The sequence below is a fragment of the Gigantopelta aegis genome, unplaced genomic scaffold (genome assembly GCF_016097555.1).
Source record: "Gigantopelta aegis isolate Gae_Host unplaced genomic scaffold, Gae_host_genome ctg1720_pilon_pilon:::debris, whole genome shotgun sequence".
Taxonomy (NCBI): domain Eukaryota; kingdom Metazoa; phylum Mollusca; class Gastropoda; order Neomphalida; family Peltospiridae; genus Gigantopelta; species Gigantopelta aegis.
In genome coordinates, this window is record NW_024532780.1 from 80,230 (window position 1) to 104,772 (window position 24,543).

A 24,543-nucleotide genomic window follows, 5' to 3' on the forward strand; every position below is an offset into this window, starting at 1 on the left:
AATTTGGAAGCTGTAGAGATACAAAGGATGACATGATAAACACCAGCTGTACATGTAAACATACAACATGTCATGTTAACATTGTATTGTTTGAAAACACATGTATGCATACTAGTCTACTAGTCTACTCCTCCTATTCACATCATAATACTACATCTATTATAATATAGTATTAATATATGAGTATCTTATCAAGGCTTTAAGTAAACTAATGGAAGAGAAAGAACTCAGTTATGACTAGACTTCTGGTCAAAGAGATGTGTCTCCAGTGTGCATTGTATACATTAATGGTAGTCATTGAAACAGCTTGCTATAGATAAGGTGTAAGGATACTTACTGTGAAGTTGTCATGAGGTCCAACTAAAAAAAAGATAGAAGTTAATTGTAGTTAATAAATAGTAGCAGATAAATTAATAATTTAGATATGGTTGATTGACTGTCAATACTCATATATTTGTAAAAGATTACTCTAGTGTTTTATTATAACTAATTCAATTATAAGTACACACTATATGTTAGAGTTGTAGATGTATAGATATAAACTGTTGTCATTCCATTCAAAAGGTACTAGAAGAAAACTAATAACAATGAGGTACAATATTTTTACAATTGATTCAACAAGTTCAATCAGCAGTAACAAGTTTGGTGCTAAAATATAATGGGGTATTGAGGAAAGGACCACTAACAAACAGATGTTTCCTTTTGTTTATAAGCATATACCAGCTTGAGGATTGACTAACCACCTCAAACATCCTTTAATTGGAAGGCTTCTATTCTCCACAGACACAACCTGTTACTCATGGTAAGTAGGTATATAACACACCCATTAAGTTAGGTAACACACCCACTGGTCTATTGTTTATTGTACAAATAGCAGTTTAATGGCAATCCTGCTTATGATTCTAAACAAAGTTTACAAAACCTTTAATCATAAACAAAACATACCTAGACTAGGTATAATTGCAAAAACTAATATACTTACTTGTACAATTACAAGAGCTGTTCTTGTTTTATAGGGCCAGTTGTTGGTGGAATGGTGCCTCCAATTATGACGATATTAGTTGGGCTTCCATCTGTATTAGTCACCTGGGTCCCTTTAATTTTAACGACAATGCACAAGGCATGGCCACAATAGATATAATTATTGTAAGCACAGCAAACAAACATAAAATGATATCAAACTTTAATATCATCTTCACAAGAATAAGATTTTGATCGAGGCTGCTATTCGGAAGAGAATAAGATCCATTTTGTCGAGTTGTCGCAGGTGTCAAATAGTTCTTTGCTCTGTTTGAACCAATTGTACTTGTAGCTGAACTACTGCCTTTTCCAGAATCTGTTTTTTCACATTCTTCGTCAATTTTACGACTAATAAAGTATGGCTGAGTTCGTTTCTCTGAGTGAGTAGATCCATTGCTTGTAGTACGGCCTCGTCCTGTACTGTGACGAGCATATGAATACGGTGAGTTTCCAGTTGTCTGTGGTGGTGACTGGCTCTGTTTCTCCTCCATCACTGCTGATACTTGATGATGATCTCTCTGATGGCATGTTTCTGTAAGACACTGGAGGTGCTGAACTACTTAAGAATGCGTTTGTGTTGCACAATAAATTGGGACTGTTTGGATTTGTAAAAACAGCGCGACTTCTCTTAGTACCTCCTGGAATGGAAATACCACCAGTATGTTCATCTACACTGGAATCAGATAATACTGTTTGGCTGCGCGAACGAGACTGATCGATAAATTGATATGTAGGATTGACAGAGACCGACAAGTAATCGTTGCTGCCACTTGTCTCAGAGGCTTTATCGGAGCCTTGAAACGAAACACCATATGTAGGATTGAGAGCTACCACAGTTCCTACTCTGTACGACTCGATTGATTCTTCTTCACCGATCATTTTCTGCTCTTTTTCAAATGGAAGTCTTAGATATAAAGACAACTAGAACTGTAGATAGTAACCTCTCACACAAATTTCATCCTGAGAAGAATTGAGCAAGCAAGGGGGATCAACAACGCCCATATAAAATTAAAATAGAGAGTAAAAAAATTAATATTATATTATGCAATAAAAATGGGGAAAGAATCTAGAACTATCAAACAGTTAGTGGCTTCAATTCAAGCATTTCGTTGCAGCTTGTTTGAGCGAAGAGAGAGCTTCTAATCCAACAACAGTCAATAGCCATTGTTCAGCTTTTGCAGCAACTAATTCCCATTCATCTTTCTGAGCTAAAAACTTGTCTCAAGGCAACATAAACTCAGTATAGTTGCCATACTTCAAAATTTTGACCACTTGGACAAACACTCTGTAAATGGGAAAGGGTTTGCTCAAGTAATGTAGCCAGAGAATCATTCAACTTCCAGTACCCCTCAGCAGTCTGTAGTCTCACAAGTTGTGATAAACGATCAAATATACTAGTATCAATACTTGGTTGCGTCTTCTTTTTCTTAGATGGCAATTTATTGCTGCCCAAAAACTTTACGATGGACAATTGAAGGCCTGATTCTTCATCTTCTTCTTTGCACTCTTGATTAAAGCCCAGTAATTGATTTTCAAAGTTTTTTTCACACTGTACAGCTGCAGCCATATTATCATCATCTTCAGAATATTTCTCATCATATTCAAATGATTCAAATGAGTTAAGACTGGAGTTAGAGCCACTAGAATCAGAGTATCTTCTCAGCCTCTCTTTAGCAGCAGTCACATCCCAGATTTTGAGTGCACCTTCAATGGGTTCCTTCTGATCTTCATTGACTACCACATATGCAGTATACGATGATAATACATTAGATTCTAGACTCAACTTCACAATGGATGCTTTCTTCTCAGGCTCAGACCAATTCATAGCAGGTCCATTCCCAGACTGCCAATCTTTAATAAGACATTTTGCAGCCAATTGGTGCACTAACGATGACAAAGATGAGCAGAACCAATCTCAAAATTTAATTTATGTTCTATAACTTTACCAAGGACCTGTCCAGTAAGTGTTGCCGTACATTGCCCTTGTGCTATACCTCCACCTTTCAAAACACAATACATTATGAGACGTTCTCCTTTAAATACAGCAGGGATTTTGGCAGGAGCCTGTAGCACTTCAATACCAGTAGGAACTGTGAACTGAAGTTGTACATTTGTCACTGAAGGTTGCAGTGCCTTTTTGAGGCTACTGATGACCTGTACATAAATAAAAAAGAACATGGAATAATCAAAATAGCATAATAAAATTTACTTTTGGTTGCATTCTTTCTCCTGCCTGAATAAACTCAGCACTTCCATTGCCAGCTCTAGCCAGTCCTCCCACTAGCTCAGTTGATACACCAGAACCAATTCCAAATGTAAACACTCTTGAAAACAATGTAGAGATTAAGTCTTAATTCATAGTTGATAACAATATATCTACATATAGTTATGATACTACCTCCAGCTTATAGTAACTCACCTTGCTACATGAGCATTCTCCTTAGCAATGCTAATACATGCTTTAGTATTACTGACAGAACCATCAGTTAACACAAATACTTGTCGAGGCAAACCCAGAACCATTTCTTGATTGAATACGTAACGCAATGGTGGCAAGAGTTCTGTGCCCCCTAGATCAGCACTCAATGTCTCAGCATGTTTTAATGCTTTTATCCAAATTGGATTGGTTATAGGGAACACTTTGAGGAAAAAGATGACGAAAGTCGCTACCAAACCCAATGATATTAAAGCAACAACGGGAGGAATACTTTTCAAGAAGAGAATCAGTGTCTCCTTAGCTTGCTTTATTGGAGTACCAGCCATGCTACCACTACGATCTATGAGGAAAACAAACTCACAAGAAGCAGGTATGCTAGCAAAATCTGGAAAAAAATCAAGCATTACAACAGGAGATGACATAAGTCATTCCCTCCTGTTGCCCTCCCTTCTACGACACTTCGTGTTGGTGAGGCTCTTTATATGTAATAAACAAAATGAAATCTTTGTCAAGAGAACTAGTACTTTTCAAAGATACTTCTTTGAGGTCAGTCTTATCAATAACAACAATGTCATGAGTAGGTGAAGTAATATTCGATATACTATTAACTCCATCAACTTCAAGACTAAAGTCAGAGACAGTGGCATTTCCATGTGCTACTTGAGAAACCTCCCTCGTATTTAACAGGAGCCAATGGATCAACAGAGCCAGCTGGTGTATAACGAAGTTTGAGGACAGTGGGAAGGGTAAAGCGTACAGCTTCTGGTTCACTTTCTATTGGTAATTCATTGACCAGTTTCAAAGATATTGTAGCATCTCCTTTAGGAGGAAGGTTACCAAGTGCTAGGCTAAATATATCGCCAGTTTTCTCTTCACCTATAGCTGTTGTTAACCCAGAGGCTATAGCATCATCATAAACTACTCTTGCCTTCTCCTTTTCTTGTATCTGTGAAAAAGAACAGCTAAGACTAATTGCATTCACTAGACAACTATTATGAGGGCTAGCCTCATCTCTATGAAATGGTCTGGAGACAAGTGATATAATTATATACTTACTTCTCCTCGAATTGTTATCCCTCCAATTACGCTTCTTCGAGACCTACAAAGCCATGGTCTCCTCGAGAGGAAATCGAAATAAAAACTTCCACTGGATCATTGGAATCATTATGATAACTGAGTCTAGCTTCCAAACCAACAGTATATCCAGTGAGATGACCCTTAACTCCAATATACTTCAGAGGAATAGCCTGGTTAGTTTTCTTACTTAAGAGACCATATTCCAAATTGGCCATCACGACACCCCTGCTGTATGCTGAATTAAATAGGTGTGGTCTTTATGATCAAAGATAGAAATTTAATTCAAAAATAGATCACAACCACAAATATAAGAGGTTTTAAGTAACATATAATAACAACAACAGAAAACAACTACAATAGAATTATGATATTGTTAACTAATATAATTATTTATGATTGAAAATGTTTTAACATGAGGGTATGTGTCATGGTGTCACTATAGATACATTTAGTGTGTTTATAATTGGACATCGTAAACGAAACAGACTACAAGTAATTATTTCATTTCTTGTTGCTGTATCAGTCAATGCTATTAACGAACACTCACATCTCATCTGTGATTTGGAGAAGACGACATTGGCAGGATCAGTATCACTATGGTCTGTCCATTTTGAGGAGTGAAACGAAGATTAGAAAGTGGACCATATAAAACAGCTTGATTAACTCCTGTGTTACTAACATGACAGGCTAAATCCAAATTGTAATAACCTAAAGTATAACAAGACTATTCACTATTTGCTATAAAGTAACTAATTTAGCTAGTATGATATGGATATCAAAAAGTCATTAACAACAGAACTTGTGTTTTCTTAAAGCTTACTAAGAATTGAAATACCATACAGCCATTTTGTTGGAGGCGAAAATATTAAACAGTTTGCCACTAAACAGTTAAAATAAAAATTACATAATTACTTTAATTAACATTGGATGATACTAGCATGATAAAGGTAGCCAATTCTGAATGTGTCTATCAAAGCATTTGGATATATAATTGTCATTTTTTTATACATTCATCTTCCATTTATTGCTTTTTAAAGCAATTTAACATTTTTGTTACTTCCACTTAGAGGTCAGTTTCCATGACAAACATACACAATATTATTAATATCTACACAACTTACATCTACTATGACATTATGGAACTCTGTGGTACAATTAAAGACATGTTGAGGCATAGAACAATTATCCACATATTCATAAATACAACTGTTGAAGACAGCCACATTATGTAGTTCAGCATTAAAATTGAGCCCAGCTATAGAAGCATTTTGAGATGTCACATTGACAAGTGTTTCATAACAAGTATCATTAACATTAGTGATAAATGTGCTGATAGAGTTTGCCTGTAATCTGAGACTGTTATCAGTGGTATTACTCTGAATGTGTGAGTGTGTATGAGAGAGAGAGAGAGAGAAGAGAGAGAGAGAGAGAGAGTTAGATCTGAACAGATACTGTTTAATTTGTACCTGAGATACAAATGCATCGATATCACTGTCCAATAATTTTATGAGGTTAGTCAGATTTTCAGTCTCTTCCTGGATTGGGAATGAGACAGAATGGGAATGACGATAAACATAAAACATACATACCCCAAGAAACAATCTTACATAAAACAATTACCCAAGAAAAATGATATGTAAAACAATTACCCAAAGAAAACAATATTATGTAAAACAATAACAGTATACGGTAAAACAAAAAGACCAAAAACTGTGTTTACTAACACTAACACAAGCATCCTTCTCTGTAATCCATCCATCTAGTATCATGAACATATTATCATATACTGTGACAGTTCCCATAGTTCATGATGATACTTGCTATCACCAATGAATACATCTACTATTATTCACACATACACAGGTAGAATTAACTTAAATATTTCACCTCAATACGTATTATTATAGAAGATAGATTTGGAGCTAGAGAAGGAAGAGAATACATAAAAATCAAAGAATTAATACATCCTGTCTGGTTTTTACATTATGTGCTCATGTTGGTACACATTACAACACATGTCATATTTATCACACACTATTACTACAAGAGGGGTGGTTTTTGGTCAGCAATCAATACAATGTTCACAGCCCCAACAGTCAAGACTACAAGAAATCTATTGAAAATTGCCTCTGCATTCAGGACTGGATAGTCCTTTATTAGATAAGGTTTGAGTATCAATAAATCTACCACCAACAGTAAGAGATATTGCACATGGCTTGGCTCTTGTATTAACACTAATTGAATAAGTACCAATATGTCAACACTACTCCACACTAGTTACAGTATAAATAACCTTAGTGTTAGATTACACCTGCTCTCAATATATGTATATATATAGACATGGAACCTTACAGCATTTACAATGCCATTGATATAAGATGTGTCCATGAACAAGCTGCTCACTAATTAATAACAATTGACTAAATAAAATCCTGTCCACCTCAAACATAACAATATTATGTTGTATTATGTAGTTTAAAGGACCAAGTATGCTTGAAATGCTAGCTAATTTGAGATGCCCTTTTAAGGCATTTCTTTGCTATCTGCTTGTTAACATAATAAAGGTGTAAAATAAACCTCCTCCTTTTAGAATGGGGCTCCCTGTCAACAAAAGACTATTGACTATCATGACTATGAAAACAATTAGCATGAAATCATAACTATATATACTATTACCATTGATAAAGCTTTGTCTAGAACAGGAACTTAAGTCTAACTTCATTGATAGTACAAATTCAGGACAAATACCATTAGTGAATACACATGTAAGTATTAGTAGACGAGAAACCAAACCACAACAGCCAAATTGGACCTCCCCCTCCTCTACATCTACTGTTATACCTCCTAGTGGTCATGTGGTTTGTTTGCATAAAGATAGTAATTCTAAACAGCTATCATCATGGGAATAGGTTCTAGACCAACCATTTGGATGCTTAGTAAGCAAACAAGTACAAGAGACAACAAATGTTGTGCACAGCTGGGAGGAATTAGCACACAATTAAAATGATGTGGGGATTACACATAATTTTAAGAATATGTAAGCTCAAGAAAACAGGTAAATGCACACAAGTAACAAAACAAGTATACAAAACAAGTATACAAAGACTCACCTGGACACGTACAGGTTATAGGAGATTCACTAGGAGATTCACTAGGCTGTGTACTACCTGTTTGAGGTTGTGTAGTAGGAGAAGAAATGGTAGGACAAGTATAATCAGGTGTATATACACCAAACCAAAGTAACATCACCAAGACAACGGCCACAATAGCTAAGAAGAGACTCACGACTACTAAGATGGACAAGCACAAGACACGTAAGCATTTGGATGATACATAATCAACATCTACTTCAGCTGCATTATCTGTAGAATATGGTGCATCTCCAGGGTAGCTGTGGGGTGAGAAAGTGTTTCTCCACGAGAAGCGTAAAGCGTGTTTGGTGTGGTCTGTCGTGCATCTGGGAGGCGTGGTGGTTTTTCCCCTGGGACAACGTCATACATTCTGTCATTGGAGGTTGGGGGTCTACAACATCATTAGGTTTGTTTTGATGGTTATATGATTGATATGAAGGATTACTTCCAGAAGTCTAGAGGATGCAAAAATATAGATTTTTAGTAAATTAAAGAATGTTTTTTAGTAAATTCATAATAGTTGATGATAAACAACATATAGCAAGAAACCATAACTCTTGTCACAGTTTACTGCCATAAAATTAAATAACAGCGTTGGTAACCTGCAAACTTGACATTGTCATTGTTAAGCTATTAAAACTACACTTTAGACTCTAATCTAGTAATAACATGTTCAAAGAAAGCTGTTCAAACAAATTCATATTAAAATTGTAATATATGAGCAATGAAAAAGTTCCCTTGATTATTATCAGCACATAACGAGTAACCACATGGTAGACATGTGCCCATACTACCCAACCTCCTAATACTTGCATCGTATATAATATTTCCCATTTAAACAAACAGTATTCAACATAATTATAGTAATTTTTTTATCCTCAAAATTCACCATATGGGCCTTTAAGCTTATCAAAAATATTAACAGTGTAATGGACATCACAGCAATATTGAATAAATCACAAATTTAAAGGTATTAACCATTATTACTGTACACCCATTCATCTATCATTGTACACACAATATACACATGTGCACGGTTATTATCTTACGTGGTCCCATGAACTTGTTTGTGGATTATAACTCGCGAAACGTCGCAACTCCACTTCTGAATTCATACCTTAGGGTTAACTTGATAAAATGTGTAGGCTTAATTCTTACGTATTGTATCCAGTCTTTCGTGGATATGATTCCTGGTTTACAATATTTCGCAAACAAATCGTAACAGCAAAACCTTCTTGATGAGAGACGTCGGGTGTGGATTAATCAAATCAATCATATAGCTGTAGTTTAATATCCTTTAGATCACGTGGTATAACGAATTGCCCACTGTAGACATTGTGTTATTGTAAACGTGAATATTAACTTGACTTCAAATATCTACTCTCTCTACTTTCACAGTCTATAGTGTATTAAAACCTCATTCTAAAGAAATTAATACCGTTAAATGGTAAGTGTATACCAGCGAAGGAATTTGTTTGTCGTTGTACCTTGTACTATGAAGACTTGTTAATTCTTGCTCAAATTAAGTAAGGTAGTAAAGTAAGTAAGTGTTTGAGTATCTACCAATCTTAACCACTCCTTATCATTTTTTTCAAGAGGGTGTGACATATACTGATTACCTCATCTTAAGCTTAGAATGATGGCATTGGACAGTTTGTTTGCATCATACAATTTAAGAAAAATGAATTTGATTCCTTGCAATTGATTAAACATCATGTTATGAATATAATAATCGATAGTACTGTGGTCATACAACAATTGTGAGCTCTTGGTCTCATCTTATAGCTGTTGAGGTTGCCAGTTAGGGATTTTAAAAGGATTATAATATTCATAATTTTATAATATTTGTGGTTTGAGATATATGTTGTCAACTAATAATGAGTTAAATAAGTTATTCTGTTACTGAAATTCATATCTTAAATTTCCCTAATTCATTGAAGAGCAAAGCCATTCATTCATTACATTAACATACAATCAATGGCCTATTGGCTTTAAACAAACAGTAGTACAGGTTGATGATGACTTTGCTTCTTGAGTTTTTGAAAAGAGTACATGCCCTCTAAACTATTATTAAGATTTGTTATGAGCAATTACATAGTATATATGAGATTACATCACCTACAATAATTAAGTAAGTCAATAATACATCAATACGCATACTCTTTCTTTCACTTAGATTTAATAGCAATGAGTGCTACTGGAAGTTTTATTAGTAGAGATCATTGTCGAATCCAGATGATGGAGGCTCAATCCCATGTATCAGTCATTACAAACAGCTACTGTTGTGTAGAACAAAGTGAATATGATGAAATTAAAGGTAGTCGTTCTGTCCTCTTGACTCCATCCAGTCACAAGACAACAGTGACCTCAAATGCCATTTATGCTTCATGTGGAGGAGGAGACACTTTGAAACACCCCACATTAAATTCAAATGAACCTTGTGAATTTTCTCCCTTGCCTGATTCTAATTTTGATGATCGAGAGTCTTGTTGTAAATGCTCAGCAGATGCTACATTGTGTGTTTTTTTTCTTTACTTGTTATATTATTGTCAGGTTTGTTTTACAAAAGAGAACATATGAATTTGTAAACCTCTACACACACTCTCCTCACCTTTTAGTTGCAGCAATTGTGTTAGTGCTGTTGTTATCATTTGGTATTGTCAAGCCTAATGGCTTTACACGACCTACTATAGCTCCTATCACAGCATCACCAACTACTCCAACTACTCCAGCTACTTCATCTACTCCATCTACTTCATATGAGTGTAATTGTTCACGTGAGTAATCCAACTAATCAATACTATACCTGTATATGTTTCATATACCTCAAATATGATTGGAATTTATTAGATATTAACTATTATGGTCTGATATACATAGTTAGTTGTAATAAGTAGAAAAACATGTATACTTTCATAATTATGTCTTTTTATATTTATCTACCTTTCTTTTCAGTCCAACCATTTCCTGAAAACTTGACAGTAAGTCATCAGACAACTACATTGTACATGTATTTATGAGTTTTTACAAGACAACATCATCTGTAGTATCATAATTGTAATATATTTTTGGGTATGTAGTTATCTTTACAAGAACTTGAGGCAGATTGTTAAATATTTCAAAAGAACTACAGCAATTGAAAATTAATGAAGTGAGTTTTAGCATATGGAGAGTACAATCTAGTGTATAATGTATACGTTGTGTGTTATATGTGTATTCATATATATATATAATTATTGTATATATATATATATATATATATATATATATATATATATATATATATATATAAAGAGAGAGAGAGAGTATGTGTGTGTGTGTGTATATACTGTATGACTTTAGGGAGACCATCCAGACTTGGACACTGCAATGCATTTTATATCATGTTCTAAATGCTGCTATATGGGGATATGTTTCACAAGGGGTGTGGTCAAGATGCTCATACAACATGATGCTATCTGAGTGTTGTATGAGCATCTTAACCACACCCTTGTGCAATATATTCATCCGGTAATCGTATGGCAAGGCTATAGAGAAGTGTGAAAGTTGTTTTAGCAGTTCATAATCATCATAATATAATATGAATGACCACCCATCTGACCTATGCAGTGCTATATAAGTTTTCATATAGCACATTTGTATCAGTACAGATATTGTTCAATTTGGGCATATATAGTATTATAGACCATGCACCACACTATAAGTATGTAATATAAATATACATTAAAGTTATTGGTATTCATCAAATAAAGTAATAAAACATTACGATATATTTAAACTCATTACAGAATACATCAGTGATTGATACTCGTCAACAACTACATAACTTACTGTCTCAGATTAAAGCTATTAATAACTCCATTGAACAAATCAGACCACTTTCTAATCAACCTCGATCACCTCATATTACTGGAATAGATTTACTATCAAGTGTTTCTATTAATATCATTGATAGATGTACTATCACTGGAGAAAATCCTTGTGTGTTTAATGTTCCTGAGTTTGCTGAAATTGCATCATGTATCGGTGGAACTGCACCAATTATTAATGATGTAAGTTATAACAAATTGATAACAATTGATTTATAATGTTTAATATATCTATACTTATTTCTATTTACATTCTACAGGAAGGTATTGTTGTTGATTTTAGTTGTCAAACAAGGCCTCTTCAAAATAGTGCTAACATTACTATAAATACTAGTACGTCAATTGATAGACGTGTTAATTCAGGTGAAACAATATCTAATCCTGATGACATAATGGAAGTATTTAAAAAATCTAATTTTCGTTGTTATTGTTTTAATTTTGGTACAGTCCAAACACGTTGTCAGTTATTTGTAACTCGTTGTCCATTTATTTATGGAACACTCAATGCAACAATACAGACATAATGTAAATGATAAAATACAATATTATATTAATTACTTAAAATGATAGATTTGTCAATAATTTTTGTTATAACTTCATTCGATCAATTGTATACCTATTCATTATAGTCCTTGCTATTGAATTTAATAATATTAATTATATGTATTTAGCAAATAAATTTACCAAGATGCTTATATTATATTTGCTTCGAGATGACCTCATGATCAAAGAACTCCAGAAAATATTACTGATGGCGACATTATTATGAGCAAAATAAATAGTTTGGATGCATGTCTCTTTTCCCATCATGACAATGAACCTATATAGTCAAGCATTAATTATGTTTGATTTATGGTTTATATTATATTACAAGGTATTCAACTGTTTGATGAAATGCACCTGTTCTACCACAAAATTGTAAACATGTTAGAAGTTTATTATTCCTTACAAGTTGGTATCACCATCATCAAAGCACTTTGGCCTCCTACATTGATTGGAGAAACAAAACCACAAAAAATAACCTCTAAATGTCAAAGTAGAAAGCATGACTGTTTTGACTATAGCGTAAGTATGCTTTAATCTTTTAGCATTGTTGCTCCATTGTGCCTGCAAAGTGGAACTTTGACATCTGGATGCAAGCATATTTTGTCTGTCTTGTTTTTTGCTGCTTATAGAGTGATTGCTTGTGATCATGTAATGTTATGAAAGCCTCATATCAAATGTTCATTATTATGATGTCTGTAGTAAATGTTATGTCAATCAGATTGCACATATATTTAAGTCAACATACAGGAGCTAGCTAAGAGATCAACTGGAATCAAGCTATATATGAGATTTTCTGTAGTAAGTTGAACCAAAAATATTTGAATTCTATATAGACAACTAAAAGTTACTATATTATATTTAAAGCCTTAATCATTTAATGCACACTGGGTATACTGTTATGATCTTCCTTGTCTACTGCCATCTGTTTCCAAAGCAAGCCTTGCATTTTTAACATTATAATACTCACTGTATGAGTGAGTACTCAATGAGATCTGGTGTCATGAGAATACAAATGTCTTATGGTGTGTCTCATAATACCTGGTTACATTACCTTATAGGAGACCAATATTGCTAAAACCACAGAAAGCAACCGGCAATGATCAGTCAACGAGGAAAATTCAAAACTGCAATGGAGTGCATGCACTGCAAATATTGGATTGTGATTCTACTAGTCATTGCATATGGTGAGTCTAAAGTGACATAACACAATATAACACTATTGTTTTTTAGCTATATCTACTGTAGTGCATAGTGCATGTCCTGTGATGTTTGTGAGGCAGCCTACAATCAGAGAGGTGCAATACTGAGAGCTGATGATGGAGACCTCTTTCTTCCAAAAACAGACAATAGTAATTACAACTGTAGCAATCATAGTGCACATTGCCTTGGTAATGACTGTCATGTTTGTAAATGCAAGACACAGCAAGACACTTGGGTAGATAGTCACCAATCTTGTGTAAAAATATCAATAGTAAGTGATTCAATAAAATACTTTATTATAACTCCTCGCTTTTCATGGAGGCTGTTATTACATGTTCTCAAGAGATGGCTTGGAAGTTGATACTACCATTAGTACTGTGTACTTTGTTCAGAACAGTGATAACAATTATGAACTTCAGTCTACAGCTACTGGTAATGTATTACCAATTGTGAAAAGAGCTAATGGTGAAGATATGCCAAGTGGCTGTTCTGTATCAGGACTGGAGGTGATGACTGAGAGTGGCTGGATAGAGATTGATGATAACGGATTCTCTTTGACAACATCTAATGGAAAACGATATATTGAAGTATGAAAAAGACATTAATGGACACATCTAGATATCACATCTTTTATAACAGATAATTTCTGATCATATGAGATTTGAGCCTTATCATCTCCAAGGAAGACTTCTTAAATTAAAAGTTAAATGTCCTCAGAAACGATATCTATGCTTTAAAGTAAAAGGAAAATCAATCAATTTAAGTGAGCAAATTATAAACTTGCAAGGAAATTATTGAAATGCCCTTTTTTAGATACATGTCTTGAGTGTTGTGGTAATTTTAAGTATCTTGATTTTTTGAGTAAGTTCTTATCTTCTATATATTCTTATGTTACTATATCATCAAAGGTATTCCTGAATTTCCATACTTGACACACAATGACTTAAATCAATTGCAAGCGAATGGAAAAGGTGATATTTAAAAAAAGTACCAGTGTTTTAATGATTTCTCATCATTAGATATGCAAGGTTGTGTTATTGATTATATATATGGTTATAACTACAATATGAGGACAAAAACATGTTCTCTCTCTTGTTGCCTAATGTAATTCAAATAAAGTGAGTTGTCATTGCATCTGCAATTGAAGTGTCTGCCTTATTACATTAGCATTGACAAATGTTTTGTGTAATATTTAAACCTCACTTGTCAATCCTTTAGTTGGCAACACATTGAAGACAAAGCTCTTCAAATTTTTGTTAATTGTCAGAATCAAAAAACCTTTTGTGTTGCTGTGAGAATTAGTAATTCTAGCTATGGTAAGATAAGATTAGCCAAGGATTATATAAATTAATGATGCTTCTAAGGTCATTGCTCAGGTAATCCCTGTCAAAATGAAGGAGTGTGGACTGAAAAAGGTATTTCTAGTTGTGTCTGTCAGTGTCAAAGTGGCTACCTTGGGGATGTTTGTAGTATATACAATGACCTTTGTTCATCTAATCCATGTTGTAATGGAGCTACATGCAATAATGATGGACAGTCATATCAATGTACTTGCCCACCTGGTAAAACTGGCTCAACCTGTTGTACAGATATTGACTATTGTGAGAGTAATCCATGCTGTGAAAATGCTACCTGTACTAGTGACAATGTAGTCAACACTTACCAATGTAACTGTCCACCTGGTAAAACTGGTTCCACCTGTTGTTCAGATATTGACTATTGTGAAAGTAATCCATGCTGTGGTAATGCTACCTGTACTAGTGATAATGTACTTAACAAATACCAATGTGCCTGTCCACCTGGTAAAACAGGTTCTACCTGTTGTTCAGATATTGACTATTGTGAGAGTAATCCATGCTGTGGTAATGCTACCTGTACTAGTGACAATGTACTTAACAAATACCAATGTACCTGTCCACCTGGTAAAACAGGTTCTACCTGTTGTTCAGATATTGACTATTGTGAGAGTAATCCATGCTGTGGTGATGCTACCTGTACAAGTGACAACGTCCTTAGCACTTACCAATGTACTTGTCCACCTGGTAAAACAGGTTCTACCTGTTGTATTAACATTGATTACTGTGAGAATAATCCATGTTGTAGTGATGCTACCTGTACTAATGACAATATATTCAACACTTACCAATGTACCTGTCCACCTGGTAAAACTGGTTCCACATGTTGTTCAGATATTGACTATTGTGAAAGAAATCCATGCTGTGAAGATGCTACCTGTACTAGTGACAATATACTTAACACTTACCAATGTACATGTCCACCTGGTAAAACAGGTTCTACCTGTTGTTCAGATATTGACTATTGTGAGAGTAATCCATGCTGTGGTAATTCTACCTGTACTAGTGACAATGTCCTCGACACTTACCAATGTACTTGTCCACCTGGTAAAACAGGGTCTACCTGTTGTGTTAACGTTGATTACTGTGAGAATAATCCATGCTGTGGTGATGCTACCTGTACAAGTGACAATGTACTTAACAAATACAAATGTACTTGTCGACCTGGTAAAACTGGTTCATCCTGCTGTTCAGATATTGACTATTGTGAGAGTAATCCATGCTGTACTAATGCTACCTGTACTAGTGAAAATGTCCTCAACGCTTACCAATGTACCTGTCCACCTGGTAAAACAGGTTCTACCTGTTGTATTAACATTGATTACTGTGAGAATAATCCATGTTGTGGTGATGCTACCTGTACTATTAACAATGTACTTAACAAATACCAATGTACTTGTCCACCTGGTAAAACTGGTTCCATGTGTTGTTTAGATATTGACTATTGTGAAGTAATCCATGCTGTGGTAATGCTACCTGTACTAGTGAAAATGTCCTCAACACTTACCAATGTACCTGTCCACCTGGTAAAACTGGTTCTACCTGTTGTGATCCTATTAGTTATTTCATTAGTGATTCACAAACACATACTGCACATGATACATTGTTGTCAATGATACTTAGCTCTAATTTATTTTATATTCCTCATCTTCCTAATGGTAGGTATTATATATGATATACAAAATGACTTTATCATTCTAGAATCCAGTTATCATGGTCTTAACATTTTACTTATTCTACTTATGATCATAGTGTTACTTGTTCTTTTAGGGTGTACCATTTGCATTTTTTTCATTTATAAAAAGTGAGTTGTGTAGTCTTCCTTTTTAATGAGTTTTGTCACATGACTCTAGGATTCAAAATAAGAAATTAAAAAATAGCATTGAGAACGTGCAGATACATAATGTAGTATTTGATAATGGAATCCTCTCTGTCAACCCACTTTATGTGGATGTAGAGACCGCTCTGAATTGTGAAGATATTGATGCAGAGACTGCTCTGAGTACTGAAGAGAAGAGTGCACAAAGTGAGAATCACTTAGTTTGTCTAGATTATCCTGTTAGCATTGTATTTATTACTTGTAGATGGAGATTGTACTTTGTCCTTGCAAAGTTAAATGTCTGCAGTGTTACAACGATAGCACAGATTCTGAACAGTGCAAAGTCTTGTTTATACTAAAAATCTATTTTTTAAAAATTTGCTTAAAATGATTTTTCTATAGTTAAATTGATTTCTTGTGATTATCATGCAAGCTTTGTGGGTGGGGATGAGACAAAAATCTGATGTTTGGATGAGTACTATAGACAGAGAGATTGAAGACTGATTGACACCACCCAGCATATCACTTATGAATGCGTTGACAGATAGAAAATACGTGTACATTTTGGGCAAAACTAGCTACCTCTTAATTAGAATATGTTACAAGAATAAGATTTAATCATGTATTATGAGCTGCAATTGTAAATGTATAATTATTCCACCTAACAGCTGACATGGTGTGTGAGTTGTACCAGCTGACTATAAACAGTTTGTACAATATTTTATATCATAGTAGTGTTTATATATCAGAGTTTTTGGAATTGATCAGTCACTTTGAGCAAAGATGAAATCCAACAATGTAGGGATAGCATTTGTATTCTTGCTCTGTGGTAAGTTAAGTTAGCCAGAAATCTTTCATCTTAAAATATAATTCCTCATAATTATATAGCTACTGCAGTCCTGTGTGTTTGTCCTGGTGAAACTTGTGAGGCAGCCTACAATGAGAAGGGTGTGATACTGAGAGCTGATGATGGAGATATCTTTCTTCCAAAAACAGACAATAGTAATTACAGCTGTAGCAATCATAATGCATATTGCCTTGGTAATGACTGTCATGTTTGTAAATGCAAGACACAGCAAGACACTTGGGTAGATAGTCACCAATCTTGTAAAAATATCAATAGTAAGTGATTCAATAAAATGCTTTATTATAACTTCTCGCTTTTCATGGAGGCTGTTTTTACATGTTCTCAAGAGATGGCTTGGAAGTTGATACTACCATTAGTACTGTGTACTTTGTTCAGAACAGTGATAACAATTATAAACTTCAGTCTACAGCTACTGGTAACGTATTACCAATTGTGAAAAGAGCTAATGGTGAAGATATGCCAAGTGGCTGTTCTGTATCAGGACTGGAGGTGATGACTGAGGGTGGTTGGATAGAGATTGATGATAACGGATTCTCTTTGACAACATCTAATGGAAAAAGTCATATTGAGGTATTAAAATTGTTTGTGACCTATTGTATAGAATAAAAAAACTGTCATGTTCTAAATGGTAGAAACAGTTTGCTTAACGGTAGAAACAGAATTTGCTTATTATAATGATGTGGACTTGTTATAATAATGAAGCACCTTTTAAGCATCTTGTTACTCATGTCAAAGTTCACAGGTTTGCTTAATCACCTTGCTATCATGGAATTTTGTTGATATAACATTTTTTCAATTCTTTTTTGCACTTTTAAATGCAGATATTGTCAAATGAACTCACTATTCAACCAGAACATTTCCAGGGAAGACTTCTTCGATTAAAAATCAAATGTAAACAAAATAAGAAACTGTGTTTCAAAGTACAAGGCAAATCTGTCAGCCTAAGTAAGAGAATTTGTGGCATTTGTGTAATGATACAAACTTTATGCAGACAACTCCTGTAACAACTGCCATGGTAATTTCAAATACCTGGATTATCTAGGTAGATGATTTGTTGTATACATACATATGATATGATTAATAATTAATTTAAAATTCATTTAAGGAATTCCTGAATTCTCACGCCCAACACAAAGTGATACACCTATTCACCCTCCATTAAATATACTCCAAATGAATGGAGAAGGTAGTTATAGTTGATTACAAATAATAATATCAATTATTCATCATTTTTAGATGTGCAAGGATGTAATGAAGACCAAAATAATGAGTACTATTACAATGAGACTTGCTCTTTATTGCAAATTCCAGGAGATAATATTATCTACTCAACACAAGCAAAGTGAGTTAGTCATGTCGTGAAATTGCATACATGCTAAAGACCAGTTAATCATTATATTATAACTTCTTCTGTAACATCACAGTAGAAATGTGCTTGTTTATAATAGTTCATTTTAGGGTGCAGGGTAGGAACTTAGAAACTGGTAATTCAAATATTGAACATTGGGACACAATCACTGAAAAAGTCATCAACATTACTGTTAATTGCCAAAACAATAAGAATTTTTGTGTGCTCTTTAAACTAATTAATTCTACAAGTATGTTGATAATTTTCTTTTGTTTTAAACATTTAAATCTTTGCTAGGTCATTGCTCAGGTAATCCTTGTCAAAATGGAGGCATATGGACCGGAAAAGGTCTTTCTAGTTGTGTCTGTCAGTGTCAAAATGGTTACCTTGGGGATGTATGCAGTGTATATAATGACCTTTGTTCATCTAATCCATGTTGTAATGGAGCTACATGCAATAATGATGGACAGTTATATCAATGTGCATGTCCACTGGGTAAAACTGGTTCAACCTGTTGTTCAGATATTGACTATTGTGAAAGTAATCCATGCTGTGGCAATGCTACCTGTACAAGTGACAATGTACTTAACAAATACCAATGTACTTGTCCATCTGGTAAAACTGGTTCAACCTGTTGTTTAGATATTGACTATTGTGAAAGTAATCCATGCTGTGGTAACGCTACTTGTACAAGTGACAATGTACTTAACAAATACCAATGTACCTGTCCACCTGGTAAAATTGGTTTTACCTGTTGTTCAGATATTGACTATTGTGAAAGTAATCCATGCTGTGGCAATGCTACCTGTACAAGTGACAATGTACTTAACAAATACCAATGCACCTGTCCACCTGGTAAATCTGGTTCTACCTGTTGTTTAGATATTGACTATTGTGAAAGTAATCCATGCTGTGGCAATGCTACCTGTACAAGTGACAATGTACTTAACAAATACCAATGTACTTGTCCATCTGGTAAAACTGGTTCAACCTGTTGTTTAGATATTGACTATTGTGAAAGTAATCCATGCTGTGGTAACGCTACTTGTACAAGTGACAATGTACTTAACAAATACCAATGTACTTGTCCATCTGGTAAACTGGTTCAACCTGTTGTTCAGATATTGACTATTGTGAAAGTAATCCATGCTGTGGCAATGCTACCTGTACAAGTGACAATGTACTTAACAAATACCAATGTACTTGTCCAACTGGTAAAACTGGTTCAACCTGTTGTTTAGATATTGACTATTGTGAAAGTAATCCATGCTGTGGTAACGCTACCTGTACAAGTGACAATGTACTTAACAAATACCAATGTACTTGTCCATCTGGTAAAACTGGTTCAACCTGTTGTTTAGATATTGACTATTGTGAAAGTAATCCATGCTGTGGTAACGCTACCTGTACAAGTGACAATGTACTTAACAAATACCAATGTACTTGTCCATCTGGTAAAACTGGTTCAACCTGTTGTTTAGATATTGACTATTGTGAAAGTAATCCATGCTGTGGTAACGCTACTTGTACAAGTGACAATGTACTTAACAAATACCGATGTACCTGTTCACTGGTAAAACTGGTTCTACCTGTTGTTCAGATATTGACTATTGTGAAAGTAATCCATGCTGTGGCAATGCTACCTGTACAAGTGACAATGTACTTAACAAATACCAATGTACTTGTCCATCTGGTAAAACTGGTTCAACCTGTTGTTTAGATATTGACTATTGTGAAAGTAATCCATGCTGTGGTAACGCTACTTGTACAAGTGACAATGTACTTAACAAATACCGATGTACATGTTCACCTGGTAAAACTGGTTCTACCTGTTGTTCAGATATTGACTATTGTGAAAGTAATCCATGCTGTGGCAATGCTACCTGTACAAGTGACAATGTACTTAACAAATACCAATGCACCTGTCCGTCTGGTAACAAAAACATGGTTCTACCTGTTGTTCAGATATTGACTATTGTGAAAGTAATCCATGCTGTGGCAATGCTACCTGTACAAGTGACAATGTACTTAACAAATACCGATGTACCTGTCCACCTGGTAAATCTGGTTCTACCTGTTGTTCAGATATTGACTATTGTGAAAGTAATCCATGCTGTGGCAATGCTACCTGTACAAGTGACAATGTACTTAACAAATACCAATGTACTTGTCCATCTGGTAAAACTGGTTCTACCTGTTGTTCAGATATTGACTATTGTGAAAGTAATCCATGCTGTGGCAATGCTACCTGTACAAGTGACAATGTACTTAACAAATACCAATGTACTTGTCCATCTGGTAAAACTGGTTTAACCTGTTGTTTAGATATTGACTATTGTGAAAGTAATCCATGCTGTGGTAACGCTACTTGTACAAGTGACAATGTACTTAACAAATACCGATGTACCTGTTCACCTGGTAAAACTGGTTTTACATGTTGTTCAGATATTAACTATTGTGAAAGTAATCCATGCTGTGGCAATGCTACCTGTACAAGTGACAATGTACTTAACAAATACCAATGCACCTGTCCATCTGGTAAAACTGGTTCTACCTGTTGTTCAGATATTGACTATTGTGAAAGTAATCCATGCTGTGGCAATGCTACCTGTACAAGTGACAATGTACTTAACAAATACCGATGTACCTGTCCACCTGGTAAATCTGGTTCTACCTGTTGTTTAGATATTGACTATTGTGAAAGTAATCCATGCTGTGGCAATGCTACCTGTACAAGTGACAATGTACTTAACAAATACCAATGTACCTGTCCACCTGGTAAAACTGGTTCTACCTGTTGTTCAGATATTGACTATTGTGAAAGTAATCCATGCAGTGGTAACGCTACCTGTACAAGTGACAATGTACTTAACAAATACCAATGTACCTGTCCACCTGGTAAAACTGGTTCTACCTGTTGTTCAGATATTGACTATTGTGAGAGTAATCCATGCTGTGGTAACGCTACTTGTACAAGTGACAATGTACTTTACAAATACCAATGTACCTGTCCACCTGGTAAAACTGGTTCTACCTGTTGTTCAGATATTGACTATTGTGAAAGTAATCCATGCTGTGGCAATGCTACCTGTACAAGTGACAATGTACTTAACAAATACCAATGTACTTGTCCATCTGGTAAAACTGGTTCAACCTGTTGTTTAGATATTGACTATTGTGAAAGTAATCCATGCTGTGGTAACGCTACTTGTACAAGTGACAATGTACTTAACAAATACCGATGTACCTGTTCACCTGGTAAAACTGGTTCTACCTGTTGTTCAGATATTGACTATTGTGAAAGTAATCCATGCTGTGGCAATGCTACCTGTACAAGTGACAATGTACTTAACAAATACCGATGTACCTGTCCACCTGGTAAATCTGGTTCAACCTGTTGTTCAGATATTGACTATTGTGAAAGTAATCCATGCTGTGGTAACGCTACTTGTACAAGTGACAATGTACTTAACAAATACCAATGTACCTGTCCACCTGGTAAAACTGGTTCTACCTGTTGTTCAGATATTGACTATTGTGAAAGTAATCCATGCTGTGGCAATGCTACCTGTACAAGTGACAATGTATTTAACAAATACCAATGTACTTGTCCACCTGGTAAAACTGGTTCTACCTGTTGTTTAGATATTGACTATTGTGAAAGTAATCCATGCTGTGGTAATGCTACCTGTACAAGTGACAATGTACTTAACAAATACCACTGTACCTGTCCAGCTGGTAAATCTGGTTCTACCTGTTGTTCAGATATTGACTATTGTGAAAGTAATCCATGCTGTGGTAACGCTACTTGTACAAGTGACAATGTACTTAACAAATACCAATGTACTTGTCCACCTGGAAAAACTGGTTCTATCTGTTGTGATGATAGTTGTGCTACAAATCCTTGTTGTAATGGAGGAAGATGTTCAATAGAGAATAATTCTGTAAAGTGCTTATGTTTACCTGGTTTTATTGGTGACAAGTGTTGTAATATTGTAGTTTTATCCAAGTGTGGGGAAGGACGATGTCTAAATGGTGGGACATGTGCACAGATAGAGACTGAGGCAGAATGCACATGTTCTCAAGGATTTATTGGAGTTTACTGTGAGGAAGATATTGATGAATGTGTAGAGAATATATGTAAGAATGGTGGAACTTGTAGTAACACTTATGGTAGCTATGAGTGTACTTGCCCTCCAAACTTCTTTGGATTGAACTGTGAAATTGGTAAGGCAATTTTAGCAATATCTTATTTATTACAACAATTGCATCTTTTCACAGTCACTTGTGGTGTCACTCAATGCCAAAATGGTGGAACATGTAATCGTGATGTTTGTACCTGTCCCTCTGGGTTTACTGGTAGCTACTGTGAAAGGATACTAAACCCTGTTGCATCAGTGATACCTGATTCACGAGGGGTGATAGTTCAGGTTAGATGTGATTAAAACATTAATATCTGGTCATAAATATGTACCTTTTACATTTCATTTTTCACATATAGATACTCAAAGTAGTTTTATTCCTATTTCTGCTGGTGTGACAATAGGTGTTGTGGCCACACTGGCAATAGTTGTAATATCTGTTATCATTTTCCAAAGGTATGAATGTGTTATATATACATGATACTATGTATGGACTCAAGGGAGTATTCTATGAATTATGTCAATTAAACATATTCACATACAAAAATGGTCAAAGTAGATAATGCTACAACTATATATAGATATAACCAGTGGACTATATGACACTATTGCACTATGTATGGTCAGCTTGTCTTGCAAGCCATCTGTCATTACTGTTAAGTATTTTGAAACTTATACAGAATAGCCATGTGCACTAAATTATTTCTAATAAGTGTATCAAAGATATAATAATTACTGTGATTCTTTTTGTGACAGATGTAGAAACAGGATACAGTTAGCCAATGCTAAACCACATAATCCATTTGCTGACTCAGAGAGAAATATTTATAATCCAATGTACATTGATGAAGATAAAGCACTACATATAAGTAATGAATTTGCTACTGACAATGAAGGTGTTTCTGAAGCTGCTAGCAATACTACAGTGGCTGATATAAAACATTTTGATAACCCTCTTTACCATGAGACTGAATTGTCAAGTTCTCCAATCAAAGAAGAGGATCATGTTTACGAGATGATTCCTGCATTTGTAGCAGTTAACCAAACTAAAGACTCAAATTATGACTTCTTGGATCAAAAGTATGATTCTCTTGACCACCCCAAATATGATACCCTTCCACCTAATTCAAATAATATTTATGACTCCCTAAATATGTCAATATAGACACATATGAGCCAATATGCCTTGATAACTGACTTATATCTATTATTTAATAATTTTTTATATGTATACAACGTGCATGCATGTTTTGTAGAGAGGGCAGGTCCCAATTTGTTTGTTTGAAATTATTCATAATTATTATTATTATTATTATCTAATAGTTATTATTAATTAGTTAATTAATTGGATTCGTTAGACACACCCACAAGAGCATGTCACTGCATGACTTTATTCTCAATGTCACTATGGAGGTGTCCTGTGCTCTATACAATAACGTATTACCAATTAAGAAGACATATCACTTTACCAAACGTCCAAATAACGTCACTAGCTCTTAAGTGTAAAGAAAAATCGACAGCTGACAAGGAGAGACCTATAATGAGTGATAAGACGAAATTAGACCAATTGCCAAATTGGACACTAACCAAACGTAAATTGTCACCCAAACAACTCTCTCTAGCTTTAAAGAAAAGAAGACAAGCCACAAGAGTGAAAGAGGAGGGAGAGACAGCTAGTACTGAGATACCAAAGACCTCCACTCAGGTAAAAAAGAAACGTCAAAGTATCTT

The 24,543-nt window shown here is 34.7% G+C and overlaps 1 protein-coding gene and 1 pseudogene across 1 annotated transcript; one reads left to right on the top strand and one right to left on the bottom strand.

Annotated features, from left to right (window-relative positions):
* Positions 1-2,112: 2,112 nt before the first annotated feature.
* Positions 2,113-4,749, bottom strand: LOC121391110 (von Willebrand factor A domain-containing protein 5A-like). The gene is given in 11 exon segments (XM_041522850.1): positions 2,113-2,236; positions 2,238-2,240; positions 2,367-2,871; positions 3,015-3,174; positions 3,230-3,344; positions 3,440-3,630; positions 3,632-3,720; positions 3,723-3,877; positions 3,879-3,904; positions 4,161-4,403; positions 4,654-4,749. Coding segments are annotated over 11 exon segments (1,707 nt in total).
* Positions 4,750-13,612: 8,863 nt separating this feature from the next.
* Positions 13,613-23,977, top strand: LOC121391112 (annotated as a pseudogene).
* The last annotated feature ends 566 nt before the right edge of the window (positions 23,978-24,543 follow it).